The 17,615-nt window shown below is 42.9% G+C and overlaps 1 protein-coding gene across 1 annotated transcript in view; it reads right to left on the bottom strand.

Annotated features, from left to right (window-relative positions):
* ankrd24 (ankyrin repeat domain 24) overlaps positions 1–17,615 on the bottom strand; it is a 90,994-nt gene that overhangs the window by 31,934 nt on the left and 41,445 nt on the right. The window contains exons 11-13 of the mRNA XM_072244359.1: positions 15,891–15,965; positions 14,643–14,726; positions 9,200–9,307 (exon numbers count right to left, since the gene is read on the bottom strand). Coding sequence (XP_072100460.1) covers positions 9,200–9,307; positions 14,643–14,726; positions 15,891–15,965 — 267 coding nt within the window. The remainder of the gene's footprint in view (positions 1–9,199; positions 9,308–14,642; positions 14,727–15,890; positions 15,966–17,615) is intronic.

The raw sequence follows: 17,615 nt of genomic DNA, 5'->3' as shown, positions 1-17,615 counted from the left end.
CAAGGCAATTACCAATCAGGAATATGGTTTAACTCCTGAATTTAGACAAAAAGTCACTTGAGTTAGGATATCCAAAGACCCTAAATGCCTTACAATGGACCTAAACCTTATGCTAAAGGATTATGCTGGGCCTTTCATACCTGACTTTGCTCACTTGTCCAGACCAAAGTAAAAATCCCCTTTGTTTTCCACTCCAGAAGATTATGAAGCACTAGAGAAATTTATCAATGCAGTTCAGTAAGCAATAGATCTCCAGGCAAGAGAGCTAATAAAGTCCCTTATTCTGTAAGTCTGTGTTTCTCCAAAAACCACTGTAGCCATCTGCTACAATGAGGAAGAAGAAACACAATGCCTCACATAATTTCACCCCAGCAGAACAGAGATTCACTGCCATTAGAACGATGCCTTATCATAGCATTCCATACACTTGCTGCAGCAAGACCACTGCAAGGGGACAAACCAACTACTATACAAGCAGAGTTTGCAGCTTTGAAAAATGATAGCAAATTACCAACAAATGAATGGAGAGTTACCATAACTAGATATGGGAAACGGCAAATTCTTTTAGAAGACAATACCCATGGGAATATGTTCCAGAGAGCTATGCCTTTCAATCCTTACCTGCCATAGAAGATGTAGAACCGTCTTTGTCCATGACCCACGGTAGCATGGCACCATTTAAAGCACCATTCTTAACTATGGTACTGTGATTGATCAGGAAATGAAAACTCAGAAAGATGGATACACTCAATTATAATTCCTGCTCCTGATTGGAAATATAAAATTTATCCTGGAAATTGCATTTGATCCAGGAGTTGCAAATCCATCCTTCATGCAGCTCAGTTTCTAGAGGCTAAAGCCCTAGAATTGTGTCTAGAGCAAGTAAATACAACAGAACTAGTCTTAATACATACTGACTCGAGGAAGCTAGGAATAGGATAGAAAGCGATCGTCCCATCTGGTCAGCGACTGGATGGGGAACACACTGAGGTAAACTGCTCCCACATTTGTCCATGTGGAAGAAAATTTATGCATTATTATTGATTGGAGCATTAGTACAAGCGTTCCACATCCTTGGAAATACTGTAGGCCTCTCACCTCTTACCTATGGTGATAAACTAGTCGATGAACAAACAGAATAAGCTGTCTGGATGGACCATTCTACAGTAAGGGAGGCCGGGGTAGTAACTAAGTAACTAATAAAAAATAACCAGGATGATGTTTTATGAATTCTCCTTGATACGACTGAACCTAATCCCAAGGGGTTTCCAACACAGTACAACTATGAATCTGATGGTGAAGGTAAAGTTTGGGCATGCCACCCTAGAAAAGACAAGAAGCAAGTAGCTCCTGCCCACAAACGGGCAGCACTGACTCAAGAAGCCCACCCAGGATTCAGACACAATCATGGTAGCAGACAAGCCATTCATGCAAAATTAGCCATATTATACTGGTGACCTTACATGTTGACTGATTGTAAGCAATTCCTTGCAAATTATAACATCTCCTCCTTGCTGACGATCAACACTGGTGCACCTCAGGGGTGTGTGCTTAGCCCACTGCTCTACTCTCTATACACACATGACTGTCTGGCTAACCATAGCTCAAGTACCATCTACAAATTTGCTGATGATACAACCATTGTTGGTAGAATCTCAGGTGGTGACGAGAGGGTGTACAGGAGTGAGATATGCCAACTTGTGGAGCAACAACCTTGTACTCAACGTCAGTAAGACAAAAGAGCTGATTGTGGACTTCAGGAAAGGTAAGACGAAGGAACACATACCAATCCTCATAGAGCGATTAGAAGTGGAGAGAGTGAGCAGTTTCAAGTTCCTAGGTGTCAGGATCTCTGAGGATCTAACCTGGTCCCAACATTTTGATGTAGTCATAAAGAAGGCAAGATAGCGGCTATACTTTATTAGAAGTTTGAAGAGATTTGGCATGTCAACAAATACACTCAAAAACTTCTATAGTTGTACCGTGGAGAGCATTCTGACAGGCTGCATCACTGTCTGGTATGGAGGGGCTACTGCACAGGACTGAAAGAAGCTGCAGAAGGCTGTAAATCTAGTCAGCTCCATCTTGGGCGCTAGCCTACAAAGTACCCAGGACGTCTTTAGGGAGCGGTGTCTCAGAAAGTCAGCGTCCATTATGAAAGACCTCCAGCACCCAGGGCATGCCCTTTTCTCACTGTTACCATCAGGTAGGAGGTACAGAAGCCCGAAGGCACACACTCAGCGATTCAGGAACAGCTTCTTCCCCTCTGCCATCCGATTCCTGAATGGACTTTGAAGCTTTGGACACCACTTCACTTTTTTTAATATACAGTATTTCTGTATAGGCACATTTTAAAAAATCTATTCAATATACATAACTGATTTACTTTTTATTTATTATTATATTTCATTTTATTTATTATTATTTTGTTCTCTCTCTGCTAGATTATGTATTGCATTGAACTGCTGCTGCTAAATTAACAAATTTCACGTCACATGCCAGTGATAATAAACCTGATTCTGATTCTGAATGGCGGGGGGTAGGGGGAGGAATAAATCCTGCTGGAGCAGGTTTGATGCTAACTGTGGAGAAATTTTTACTTACAATCTTGTTTTCCCTTCCAGTCTTGATTGCTATAGTCCTAACATTGATAACCTGGCTAGCGAGACCAATCTGCACAGATTGCGGTCTTCCGGTTAGGGAGTCAAGGATCCGATTGCAGAGGCCCAGTTTCTGCAACTTCTCAATCAGGATTGTGGGAATGATGGTATTAAATGCTGAGCTGTAGTCGATGAACAGCATCCTGACGTAGGTGTTTGTGTTGTTGAAAATGAATGAATTAGACTAGTACTTGAATCCAGCATGGGGGGGGGGTGGAAGTTGAGATGTATTGAAACAATAAACACAGGTTTAGATCTAAAAAGAAATGTAAAAATTCCTATTCACTTGAGGCAAATAATACATCCCAAATGCATTGTTGCTTTCAGAGTTCGAAAGACTCAAACTCCAAGGAGAAATTTTGCTTTACTTTACTTTTAATATTTTTGTTTCTAACAATGTTATTCAGTGCTGCATTAGTTACCATTTGCTTTTTAGCCAACAAAGTCGCACTAGCTACCAAAATTCTTTCAATTAGCTGGGACACTCCAAATTTCAATGACTCCGAATATTAGATTAAGAAGCTCTGTGAGCCATGATGATTCTAATTTAAATATAACTAAATATCCCATACTTCTTGGTCAGAGGTGAACTAATACAATGGAACTCTTAATCCTTGCCTCTGGCAAAATGACTTTTTCCATCCATTTAAACATTCACTCTGACTGCATTACAGACAAAATGAACATAGATACACGGAAAGGCAAAGAATCACTTGCTGAAATGATTAATGACACTCTAATAAAACTAAAAGATTCCAGTGCACATATTAAAGGTACACTAACCAGTCAGGGTATCAAGGGATATGGGGAAAAAGCCGGAAATTGGAACTAGATGGGTGAATAGTTTAGCTCATGGGGGAGCTGCGGAGCAGACTCGACGGGCCGAATGGCCTACTCCTGCTCCTTTGTCCTGTGTCTTGTGTCTTTGTCTGTCTAATAGAGGAATCCCTTGACATAGATCCCTCTACACTTGGAGAAAAGCATAGAGATTGTCATGTTCCCATAAATAGGAACATTTATGAAACTGTTAGACTAGAACGTTGGTAAAAATACCATTTTTTAATAAAGTCTCTTCTCCATTAGACAGATATCTCATTGCACTTTCCATTTATGGCCAACAAGTACATACATGAACATACTACAAAGATTTTAGACATTTCCATTTCCCCAACTATGGCATATTTCCACTCCTTTGTTCAATATTAAGGTAACATGACAATTTTCTGCATTACGAATTTATATTTGAAATGGTTCAGTGAAGCCCTTGATCAGGGTTTTTGCATGGGAACATGAGATGGAAAGATGCACTGAAACAGAAGGTTAGATAAATGAAAATGTTTTCATCCGTGATGAACTGAAATTGAGAAGTCCAATAAGCCTTTTAGAGACTTTAGTCCCATAGACTCTGAAGGACCCCCTATCACCCAGCACATGCCCTCTTCTCATTGCTAACATCAAGGAGAAGGTACAGGAGCCTGAAGACACACACTGAATGTTTTAGGATAGATTCTTCCCCACTGCTATCTGATTTCTCAGTGGACAGTGAACCCATGTATACTTTCTCACTTTTTTTTTTGTTTTTGCACCACTTTTCATATATATATATATATATTTCTTATTGGAATTCAGTGTTTGATTGCATATTGCAATGTACTGCTGCCGCAGAACAACATATTTCACAGCATATGCCAGTGATATTAAACCTGATTCTGATTGTACCTACCGAGATTTATTTGCCCTTAATCAAACTGTCATGAATAGTCTGGGCTGTGGTGCAAATAATACAATAATACCTTCCAACAAAGATCACTTCAGAGCTATTGGTGCCCTTACAAATCCAATTACATTCCTGACGAAGCTCGACTGTACGCTGAAAAATTGGGAAGCAAGCCAATGACAAATTTTATTGTTGGAGACCAACTGATAATGCTAATTTTTAGCGTTACACTAATAAATGAGCTCCCCAAATAGACAAGTTTACATACACAGACAAGCCTTCAATTATTGCTCTGCATTCAGTCGGATGGCATTACCATCAAAAGGAAAAACACACAAAAATAAGGCTAAAAATTATTTTCATAATTTTATAAAGAATTAGAGCCCGTACACCCATGCCTTGACAGTACTCAATCTCATAATAGCATGGTTCACTCAGAAGGTAGAATTTTCAAAGTTGTTCAGATTAGATGCAACAGAAAGTATTCTAGAAGGACTTGATATTCTTCAATGACAGTCAGAAGAACCTCAATTGAATTAACAGAATACTACTCAAATGCTACGAGAGTAACCAACCAGACACAATTAGACAAACGAGGCACTGAAATCACAAGTGTCCTTTGCAGAGCCATACTAAGCCTTTGACTGGTTTAACGCACCAACTGAAACAATAACTAAGACCTTTCCAACTGTTGCAAATTTAACTTCTGCAGCAGCAAATACAGTTTCTGAGTGGATTGGGTTAAAGTTTTTTTTTTGCAGTTTTCCAACGAATGGTTCCCCTAGCCATTGGAATTATTATTTTTGTAGTGCTCTTTCTGTTAAGATTTTGAGGCCTGCAAGGACTGAAGTTTGGTAACTTCTGTATTTTTGTATAGTGACTCCACTGCCTGATGTGCACTACTAAACTGGCCTGTTCGCAGGAAGACATAGACCAACATCTGAAGAAGATATATAATGATCCTGAAAGAGAGCAGGAGTTGGGAGAGTGCGACATCCTAATAGACCCACCTGAACCGGATGTGCAGTTCGACATGTCAGAGCTGCAACTAAAGGAAGTCAGAGAGGTCGTCCGCAAAACAAGGGCAAGCTCGGCTCCAGGACCAAGCAACACCTCGTACAAAGTGTACAAGAACTGCTCCAAACTCCTGCTGCGTCTGTGGAAGATCCTGAGAATCTTCTGGAGAAGGGGGAAGATCCCAGAACAGTGGAGAGTGGCTGAAGGTGTGTGGATCCCGAAGGAGGAAAATGTCACCCAGATAGACCAGTTTCGCATCTTCTCCCTGCTGTGTGTCGAGGCGAAGATCTTCTTCAGTGCCGTTTCTAATCGGCTGTGCACCTACTTAGCAAAGAACACCTATATTGATACATCAGTGCAGAAGGGTTGCATTTCAGGGATGCCGGGCTCTCTAGAGCACATCGGTGTGGTGACACAGCTCATCAGGGAGGCCAGAGAGAACAAAGGCAACTTGTCAGTGTTGTGGCTTGACCTGGCAAATACATATGGCTCTATTCCACACAAGCTGGCACAGCTCACACTGACCAAGTATCATGACCCCAGCAGAATCAGAGACGTTATCGCTGATTATTACAGCAACTTCAGGATGAGGGTCTCTTCAGGAGCAATTACATCAACCTGGCACAAGGTGGAGATTGGCATCATCACAGGGTGCACTATCTCAGTAACATTGTTCTCCCTAGCCATGAACATGCTCACTAAGTCTGCTGAACCAGAGTGCAGAGGGCCCAGAATGAATTCCGCTCAACGGCAACCACCTATCAGGGCGTTCATGGACGACCTCACAGTCACCACAGAATCAGTCTCAGGCTGCCGGTGGATTCTGCAAGGGCTCGAAAAGCTGGTGGAGTGGGCCCGGATGCTTTTCAAACCTGCCAAATCAAGATCGATGGTGCTGAGGAAAGGGAAGGTGGAGAACAAGTCGGGGTTCAGCATCGCAGGCACAGCCATCCCAACCATCACAGAAAAGCCAGTCAAGAGCTTAGGCAAAGTTCTTGACAGCTCCTTAAGGTACACGACATCCATACAGGCGACCTGCTCCGAGTTGGATGGCTGGCTGAAATCTGTGGACAAGTCTAGCCTACCTAGGAAGTTTAAAGCCTGGGTGTATCAGCATGGCATTCTTCCCAGAATCCTGTGGCCCCTCCTCGTCTATGCAGTTCCAATCTCGACAGCCGAAACCTTAGAGAGGAGGGTTAGCAACCACCTCAGGAGATGGCTGGGGCTGCCAAAGAGCCTGAGCAGCATCACACTCTATGGACACCACAACAAACTGCAACTGCCCTTCAAATCCTTGGAGGAAGAATTCAAGGTAACAAGAGCCGGAGAAGTGATACAGTATAGGGACTCAAGTGATCAGAAGGTGGCTAGAGCAGGGATCCAAGTGAGGACTGGCAGGAAGTGGAAGGCAGAGGAAGCTGTTCAGGAAGCAGAGGCGAGGCTGCGTCACAGGAGGCTGGTGGGGGTGGTCACATGAGGCCGAGCTGGGCTAGGATCCTTTCCAACTCTCCAAATGGACACCAGAGGGAAGGAAAGGTGTCGTCTAGTTCAGGAGGAGGTGAGAGCAGTAGTGGAGGAGACGAGAGCCTGCAAGGCAGTGGGAATGAAGCAACAGGGGGCTTGGACAAGATGGGAGAATGCGGTTGAGAGGAAAGTGACCTGGGCTGATCTTTGGAAAGCCGAACCACGCTGCATCCAGTTTCTCATCCAGCCGGTGTACGACGTGCTTCCAAGCCCATCAAACCTGCACACATGGGGCAAGGCAGAGTCACCTGTGTGCCCACTGTGCTCCAAGCGAGGAACCCTGGAGCACATCCTCAGCGGCTGCGCAAGGGCACTTGGTGAGGGACGGTACAGGTGGAGGCATGATCAGGTCCTGAGGACTGGCAGCTGTTGGTGGACCTCGGACCACAGCTGAAGTTCCCCAAACATATCGCAGCCACCACCCTGCGACCAGACATTGTCCTAGTGTCTGAGTCTACTAAGCAAGTGGTGCTGCTGGAGCTGACAGTCCCGTGGGAAGATCGCTTGGAAGAAGCCTTTGAAAGGAAGCTCTCCAAGTACGCAGGACTGGTCAGCAACTGTCAGCAGGCTGGATGGAGACGAGGTGTCTCCCAGTGGAGGTTGGTTGTGGGGGATTCGCAGCCCGTTCCTTAGTTGGAGCCTTCAGCATTTTGGGCATCGAGGGAGAGAGGAAGAGGAGAGCCATTCGCAGTACCACCGATGCCGCAGAGAGGGCCTCAAGATGGCTGTGGCTCAAAAGAGGGGAGCCATGGAGTCATAAGTAGCTAGCCATCTGGACACAAGCTGGGGTCTGATCAGCCCCGGCTGGGTCACCTGGAGGAGGTTGTATGATGTTGAAAGACCCGAAACACCCGATGATTCCAGGAACATCACTAAAGATGTGACCAGAAGCATCAGTAGATGTATGTACACAACATATGTCTGGTTTCATTCTTAAATGGAAACTAGACCACACTAGAGCATATTCAGTCATTCACAGGCATATAGGTGACTCCTAACTCCACATAAACATGCACTCCCACTTGTATACAAGTACAATATAAAGTGAAATAAGAATCAGAGAATTAGGCTCCAATTAAAACCTGTAGTTTCAGGAAAAATTCTTATCTAGACACAGCAAATGTGAACTGAATAAAGCTAAAGTGGTCTGGACTGATTGAATACCTCAGCAGAGTCTTAATGAAAGATTATTAACCTCTCATATATACCAGTATATACTCACATTCATGTATATATGTGTGTATATACAGTACTGTGCAAAAGTATTAGGCACACATATTTAGCTATGGTGCATTTTATGTAGTAATTTTATGTATTGCCCTGTATTGTTGCTGCAAAAGAAAAACAGCTTCATGACATATGTGAGTGATGATAAACCTAATTCTGATATGGGTCTCTATTATGGACTGAGAATGAGAAGGGGGCAGGGACAAGAATCGTGATGGGAAAACGGGAAGGGAGAGGAGGAGGACCAGAAAGCACTGGAGAGAAATTCTGTAATGATCAATAAACCAATTGCTTGGAATCAAATGACTTTGCCTAGCTATATACATTGCCTGATACTTTTGCACAGTACTGTATTTGTACCTGCATTTCTGTTTTTAATCCAGATTTCCAACATTTGCAGTATTATTTATACCACTGAAGGGTCTTGGCCCAAAACGTCGACTTTACTATCTTCCATAGATGCAGCCAGGCCTGCTGAGTTCCTTCCGTATTTTGTATGTATTATTTGTACTTTCTCATTTGTAAGTAAGGAATCCCCTGCGATCTCCCTGGTTTAACCCCATGGTTCTCACTTATTTAGTGTTATTTTAAAGAAGGTGTATAATTGGCTTGGGGAGCAGGGTCGCAGTGGCTGGAAAAATGGGGGTGGATGAAATATGTACACAAATTGTCAAAGCAGACAGAGCTCTTTGAAATAAAGATTAGTCTGTGGAAGGGCGACACATATCTTCTATTATATGTTGAACAGTAAACCAGCTTTGGTCTCCCTCCACAGTCCAAAGATGTACTGGTTAGTAGGTTAATTGGTCATTGTAAATTGCGCTGTGATTAGGTGAGGGTTAATTTGGGGTTGCTGGGCTTGAAGGACCTATTCCATGCTATCATTTAATCAATCAATAAATGAACTTAGTTTTTCACTTGCTTTTTTTAAGATCGGGTTTCCTGATGCTTTCCAATGGAGGGCACTATTTCTTTACAGCAGACCAGAAGTAGCTGGATTAACGTGAGCTGTAAACAGACCATCTCATCTAATGTAAGGGACAAAAAGAATTACCTCCCGCTGACATTTGTCTACCAACTGCTCCAGGTTGCTAATCGTTTGTAGCAGGTGCTGTCGCTCTTGTTGAAGTAGGAATACCTCCTCACTTAACCTCTGGTCATTCTGTAAAATCAACAGAACTGGTTAAAGAAGGTAGGTGTGAAATGGCTTCTCTCGATCTGCAATTGCTTCTCCTGATTATATTACAAGTTCAAGCTTCAAAATAAATTTATTATCGAAGTACATATATGTCACCATATACAACCCTGAGATTCATTTTATTGAGGGCATGCTCAATAAATTCATAATAGAATAATGACCATAATACAATCAGTGAAGGTCCACCCCAACTCGGGCTTTCAACCAGTCTGCAAATACAAAAAGAATATGTAGAGCTACTTGGTCTTGATGTTTCAATCCCTATGGTAAGTTGGCACTCTCGACATTGGCAGTGGGCTTGGAGTGGTGACAAGGAGGGTAGGTACGTCATCGAAGTCATCAGTTGGGCACCCTGCTTCTTTAACATTTCATTGGTAAGCCCATAACGTCTCCAGAGGGCTCAACAGTGCTACCTGGCGTCCCAGATACACCCCCCTCAGTTCCATACTCTCCTGTCTTCATCTTGCAGCCCAAATGTTGTCTTTCCTTTTAATCCAAACCCAATTGCTGCTTTCTTCTGCTGCATTTGACAAGGACTTGATTGCTTATTGGAGGGAGTGACCTCTCACCCCCATCTTCTTCAATAGACTGGTCGTAGATGTAGCAACGAATCCCGTGCACCCCACTTCTACAGGGAAAATCTTGGTATTCCAGCTATTCTGGGCAGCTTCAGTTGCCAGTTCAGAGTACTTGGTCTTTTTCGTCTCATAAGCTTCTTCGACACCATCTTCCCATGGTACTGTCAATTCCACAACGTGCACGAGCTTGGCTGTTGTGGACCATAGGACCATGTCTGGCCAGAGTGTTGTAGCTGCAATGCCTGGGGGAAACACAAGCTTTTCTTCCAAGTCCACATCCATTTTCCAATCCCGAACAACCTGCAGAATGCTTACATCTTTTGATGTTATATGGTTGGCCTGCTGGTACAAATCTGTGATGTGGACATTTCCTATGATGTTTGTGGGAGAGCATTTGTGATTCCCTCTGTTCCAAGATTGATTCCAGCTGTCTGAGAGGTTGGTTATGCCGCCAAGTGTACCGCCCCGGGTGAGGCTCGTGGCGCAGCCTGTTAAAATGTACCTTAGTGACGCAGGTGCTTGACAAAGAAAGCAAGCGGGGTCTCCTCCCCACCACTGGTTCAGATTCTGGTGTGTGGGTAAGAGGTCATAAGTGGCTCTGATGACAAAACTTAGCAATAATAATAAAAAAATAAATAAATAAGCAATAAATATCGAGAACATGAGATTCCTTGAAAGTGAGTCCATAGGTTGTTGGAACATTTCAATGATGAGGCAAGTGAAGTTGAGTGAAATTATTCTCGTTGGTCCAAGAGCCTGATGGTTGAAGCTATTTCTGAACCCGGTGGAGTGAGTCTGTCATGACTTGATGAATAACGAGTTTGCTAAGTTGTACTGCAGGTGTGAGCCGAGATAGTGTGGAAGTACGATTATCCCCAAGAGCTCCCATCACTAAGTAGTATAATAGTGACACATTTCAGAAGTCAGTCAGCAGCACCAGCAAGGAGAAAAGTTCCAACACAAGGAACTCTGCAGATGCTGGAAATTCAAGCAACACACATCAAAGTTGCTGGTGAACGCAGCAGACCAGGCAGCATCTCTAGGAAGAGGTACAGTCAACGTTTCAGGCCCAGACCCTTCGTCAGGACTTTAGAAAAGTTCTAAACCTATTTTAAGTAAATAAATTAAAATTGTGAACACTTCTTATCCAATCTGTTTATTCTTTTGAAATTTATTCTTTGTTTATTTTTTAACAATTTCTCATTGAAATGTTGAAAGTAATTTTGTTTGGATAAAACCAAAAGTTGTATTCATTGAGGATCTCCAGATTTCCACAAAGAACTTTACTTCCAACTATGTAATTTCTGTTAACCATCGTGATGTGGCAAAGCTAGGAAGCCAGTTTGCATGCCGACTCACAAACAACAATGATACAAATAACACACACAAAATGCTGGAGGAACTCAGCAGGCCAGACAGCATCTGTGGAAAAGAGTAAACAGTCAACGTTTCAGGCCCAGTCCCTTCATCAAGACTGGAGAAAAAGGCGGAGAAGTCAGAGTAGGAAGGTGGGGGGAGGGGAGGAAGAAGTACAAGCCGGCAGGTAAAACTGAGGTGAGGGCTGGGGCTGAAGTAAAGAGCTGGGAAGTCAATTGATGAAAAAGATAAAGGGCTGGAGACTGGGGAGTCTGATAGGAAAAAGCAGACGACCATGGAAGAAAGGGAAGGAGGTGAAGGGCAGTTAAGAAGATAAGGAGAGTGAGGGAAATGGGAGTGGGGAATGGTGAAGGAGGTGGGGGGCCATTACCGGAAGTTCAAGAAATCGATGATCATTCCATCAGGTGGGAGGCTACCCAGACAAAATATAAGGTGTTGTTCAACCAACCTGTGTGGGGCCTCATCACGGCAGTAAAGGAGGCCATGGACTGAAATGTCGGAGTGGGAATGGGAAGTGGAAGTAAAATGGGTGGCCATTGGGAGATCCCGCTTTTTCTGGCAGGTGGAACATAGATGCTTGGTGAAGCAGTCTCCCAATCTATGTCGGGTCTCACGGAAATACAGGAGGCAACACTGGGAACACCAGATACAGCAGATGATCCCAAAAGACTCACAGGTGAAGTGTCATCTCACCCGGTAGGAGTGTTTGGGCCTTGAATGATAGCAAAAGAGGAAGTGTAGCACTTGTTCTGCTCGCAAGGATAAGCGCCCGGAGGAAGATCAGTGGGGAGGGACGAATGGACAAGGGAGTTATGTAGGGAGCAGTCCCTGCAGAAAGCAGTAAGTGGGGAGGAGGGAAAGATGTGCTTATGGTGGGATCCCGCTGGAGATGGCAGAAGTTACGGAGAAAATACAGGATGGCATGAGTCTGGTAGGATTGGTTGAAAGATAAATATTGGCTGTGTATTTCCTCTGCCTCATTTCATCTTTGTCAGCATTTCAGACAACCTTGGATTAATATTCCATCTGAAAATGACGACATCCCTCATCCCTGCACTGAGCAAATTTACAATAGATACCCAATCCTTTAAGGAAGGGCTCTAACTGGCTGATCTAGTATGAAACTGATTAATTAATACTACTGAGTCATCATGCGAAGGTCTGCCTGAGTGCGGCCACAACAACAACCTCTCACTCAATGTCAGCAAGAGCAAGGAGGAGACTGGAGGTCCTTGAGCCAGTCCTCATCAGGGCATCAGAGGTGGAGAGGGTCAGCAACTTTAAATTCCTTGGTGTTATCCTTTCAGAAGATCTGTACTGGGCCCAGCGTGAGAGTACCGTTATGAAGAAAGCACAGCAGCACTTTTACTTCCTTAGAGTTTTGCAAAGACTCAGCATGAAATCTAAAACTTTGACAAATGTCTATAAATGTGTGGTGGAAAGTATATTGACTAGTTGCAGCATAGCCTGGAATGGAAATACCAATGTCCTAAAACAGAAAATCCTCTGAAAGGTAACGTATATGACCCAGTCCATCACAGATAAAGCCTTCCTTACACTGGGCACATCTACATGACTGCTGTCGCAAGAAAGCAGCATCCACCATCAAGGACCCCCACCACCCAGGCCAAGCTCTCTTCTCACTGCTGTCATGAGGAAGGAGGTACAGGAGCCTCAGGACTCACACCACCACGTTGAGGAACAGCTTTTACCCCTCAAACATCAGGCTCTTGAACTAGAGATGATAACTTCTCTCACTCTGTCACCGAACTGCTCCCACAACATATGGACTCACTTTCAAGGATTCTTCATCTCGTGTTCTTAATATTTATTGCTTATTTATTATTATTATTACGAAAGTTTTAAAATATTTTTTTCTCAGCTCCAGCTGGTAAGACCTGAGGTGCGGGAACAGCCAAGCACACTCATTTCCCGATTACTAGGAACTTTCAGATAATTGTAGTGGTGTTTAATATTGTGCCTTTACATAGATAATAGATAGATTTACATAGATATTGCTGTGTAGCCCTAATTGTTTAAGGCGATTGTGTAGTGCTTTTGGGATGATACTTGCTGCAGATATTACTATCGTAACATTGTATAATACCTCAAGACCATAAGACATAGAAGCAGAATTAGGCCATTTGGCCCATTGAGTCTGCTCCGCCATTCAATCATGGCAGATCCTTTCTTCCCATCCTCAGCCCCACTCACCACCTTCTTCCTGTAACCTTTGATGCCATGTCCAATCAAGAACCTATCAAGCCCTGCCTTTAATACACCCAACAACTAGCCTCCACAGCCACCTGCGGCAACAAATTCCACAAGTTCACCACCTTGTTCATCTTCCAAAGTCTTTCAGTTTCCTCTTTTAATTCAGCATATTTCTGGTGTTTTCACATTGATTTCTGTATACTTTGTGTGTTTGGAATGGCTATATCTAATAAGTAAGCTGTTCTTGCTTGTTTATCCTGTATTATTATATCTGGATGGTTATTATAGATTGTCCTATCTGTAATACCAGTTCAGTCATAATATAAGTTGTGGTATTCTGTATCTAAAATTAGATCAAGCTTGTATTTATAGTAAGGTGTGATTTCTTTTTTGAGTTTGTATTTTAAAACAAGATTTTCGTGAATAATGTTTGCCACTTGATTGTGCCTGTGTAAGTAAGCAGATTGAGTTAAGCTGCTGCAGGATCATGTAATTTGTTGGACTTATTATATATTTTTGATCATTTTTGTGTTAACCATCTGGTCCTGTATTACCACAAAGAGCCCTTCTGTTTCTGGGAAGAGGTCTCCAATCTCAGCCAGGTGTTCAACACTTCCTTGTTGACATCCAGTCTGCTCAGATCATGGGAATGTCTTCCATGGAGGGGCATGTTCTTACATTGGTTAACTTTTTCTTCAATATTGATAATGTCTTCATTTCTCTGGGTTGTGCTCTCACTTAAGAAGCAGTGTATTCTTCTTATCAGAATTGCATATGCTCGCGAGGAGTGCTGGTTCCTGTTTTCATTGATGATAATATATCCTTAGAAGTTTTATCTGACCATTGTGTAGATCTTTAATTGTTAGTATAATTGTTATTATCTTGTGTTTGCGAAGTTCATTGCGTTCTGCACATTGGTTGTTTGTTGGTCCTGTTGGGTGAGGTCTTTCATTGATTCTATTGTGTTTCTTGGATTTACTGTGTACGTCTGCAAGAAAATGAATCTCAGGGTTGTTTACGGTGACATATATGTACTTTGATAATAAATTTACTTTGAACGTTGAATCTGATCTTGTTGGACAATTACTACAATTTTTCTATATGTTCTACAATAAATGTGATGAGCTTACCTTCGGTGTGAGTGTTTCTGTTGATGAATAGGATGGGCTTGTTGATTCACCAGTGGAGAGAAACTCACATGATTCTGTTAGGCTCTGTAACCAGCAGAATAAGGAATGTTTCAGTTTGAAAATTAAAGTATTCAATCCTCAAGGCTCTGCAGGAAAATGATATGAATGATGTTCTTGGATGGTTCCCCTATGAAAGTTACTTCATAGAATGCTTCAGCGCCACAATTTTCAAAGAAACACCAAGACCTCTGCTTGTCTGGTGGTAAGAAATGCACTCCCTGTCAGACCTTTCATGCACAGTTCATGCACAACATACTGCCCTTGAGGGTATCAATTTCCTCCTAGCCTGTGCACTTGCCTCATCGGTCTGGAAAGAAGTAAAATTGCCTTTGTTTAAATTCACCCAGCGCAGAACAGACTGTTCCAATGTATGATTCTGATCATTGACAAATATGATGTAGAAATGATCCCTTGCACTCCCACTTTGTTCAATAAGATTCACTAATACTGCAGAGTGATCACTTCCCTGGCCTTTTATATTAAAATCATGCAGCAAGAAGTACGGGTGGACTCTTCACCCCCACCACCATGGGTAGAATAACAATGCACAACAAAACCCAGCATTACTCCCAGTTAAAAGTCTAGTTCATACATACATACTGAATAGAATTCATAAGCAGTTTTTCAGAACTAGGCTAGGTAAATTAAGTTCACTCAGTGTTAGGATAAATTAGCTCAACACTACTGAATATTACCTTGGTCCAGTCCTCCACCAGCCACCCAGGGATTGTCTGAGAACCAGGAAGTTTTTCTCTATGTCGCGGAACCACTTTGAAGTAGCCTTGACCCAATATCCAAGCTCAACAACTTAATGAGATTCATTCTTGGGAATCTTTAAGCACATCTCTCCAGATTTTCCATGAGGGATTTTAGTGGGAGATTAGCAAAATCCTCCTGGATGAACAATATAGCTACCATTGCTACTAAAGAACTGATCCATTACATTGTAAAATTCATCAGCTAAGATTCAGTCCCAGAGAGAATCTCCCGTAATTTTACTCTCTTTCCATATATACTAATTGATAATGTATTTCAGATGTAGGGTCCAAAATCTGACCTTTTCATTACTTTTAGATAGATGAATCCATAAGATGCCATAATTACCATAAGTACCTGTGCTCTAACAACAGGCTAAATATAATTGCTTTGTTACAGTTCATTGGGCTTACCAGAGTTGCTTCCAGTTACCTGAGTGGAGGGGGTGCTTGGTGGCAAGGGAGCTTGCCTCTTTCGAGGACTTGTCGTTTTCTCTTTTGCTAAACCCTGTAGGAATTAAAAATAAATCAGATAAAGTAAACCAGCAAATGAAAAAAAATCTCTTATTAGGGCCTGAAGAAGGTGACGTTGGGCAAAGACTGAAGATAAAGGAGGTTTGTGTGCAGACAGATTGGAATGGTGAAAACTCACTCAGTTGGTTAGAAGGTAGAGACGAATAGAAGAAATCTTTACAGACTTGAAAGGGTAAGAAAAATCCAAGATACACACCACCAGATTCGGAAAGAGGAAAGAGGAGAGGAAGGATTATCCTCCAGCCCATTCTTAGCAGAGCTTGATGTCACTTCAACACCTTCCACAACCCTCAACCCCAGCAAAGAAAGCACTGCTTGAGAGTGCTCATTGTGTCTGGAGTAACGTTAAAGGCCCCTTTATCTCTAAAATAAAGGCAAAGAGATATGTGTTCGGTGTTTATATAGAGTACAGTAGGAGAAAAGAGGTCAGAAAACAGGAAGAGAAGAGAATATTCCAATAAAAGAGAGGATTTGTGGTACATGTGAATCTCAGTTTAATTCAAATATTCCAGAAAGTTGAGGAGAGTGAGGGTAAAGAAGGAAACAGTTCTACAGATGCTGGAAGTCCAGAGTAATACACACGAAGTGCTGGAGGAATATTTCGAGCTGTCACCCTTCATGAAGACTAGAAAGGAAGAGGGAAGAAGCCAGAATAATGAAGAGGGGAAGGGGAAGGAGTACATGTTGACAGGTGATGGGTGAAACCATGTCAAGGGAAAGGTGGGTGGTGGGGAGGGGGAAGGAAGTAAGCAGCTAGGCGGTGATCGGTGGAAGAAGTATAGGGCTGAAAAAGAAGGAACCTGATAGGAAGGAGAGTTGACCATGGGAGAAAGGGAAGAAAGAGGGCACCAGAGGGAGGTGACAGGCATGTGGAAGAAGAAAAAGGAAATAGGGAAGCAGAATGGGAATTAGAAAAAGAGAGATGGGGGAAGGGACAGAGAAATGACCAGAAGTTAGAGAAATTGATGTTCACATCATCAGGTTGAAGGCTACCCAGATGGAATATGAGGTGTTGCTGCTTCAACCTGTGAGAAGCCTCATCATGGCAGTAGACAAGGCCATGGACCAACATGTTGGAATGGGAATAGGAAGTAGAATTAAAATGGGTGACTGCTTGAAAAATATGTCTTTTGTCGTGGATGGAGTGAAGGTGCACAACGAATCACACTGATGTAGAGGAGGTCACACCAAGAGCACTGAATACAGTAGATGACCCCGACAGACTTACAAGTGAAGCATCACCTCACCTGGAATGACCGTTTGGGGCCCTGAATGGTGGTTAGGGAAACGATAAATTCATGGATAGAGTATTAGTGGAAGGGACACTGCGTATACACACACACACACACACACACACACACACACACACACACACACACGCATACACACACACACACACTCACACACACACTCACACACACACACACACACGCACACACACACTCACACACACACACTCACACACACACTCACACACACACACACACTCACACACACACTCACACACACACACTCACACACACACACACACACACACGCATACACACACACACACACTCACACACACACACACACACTCACACACACACTCACACACACTCACACACACACTCACACACACACA

Source organism: Mobula birostris, chromosome 26 (genome assembly GCF_030028105.1).
Source record: "Mobula birostris isolate sMobBir1 chromosome 26, sMobBir1.hap1, whole genome shotgun sequence".
Lineage (NCBI taxonomy): Eukaryota > Metazoa > Chordata > Chondrichthyes > Myliobatiformes > Myliobatidae > Mobula > Mobula birostris.
This window is presented reverse-complemented; position numbering and strand designations above follow the sequence as displayed.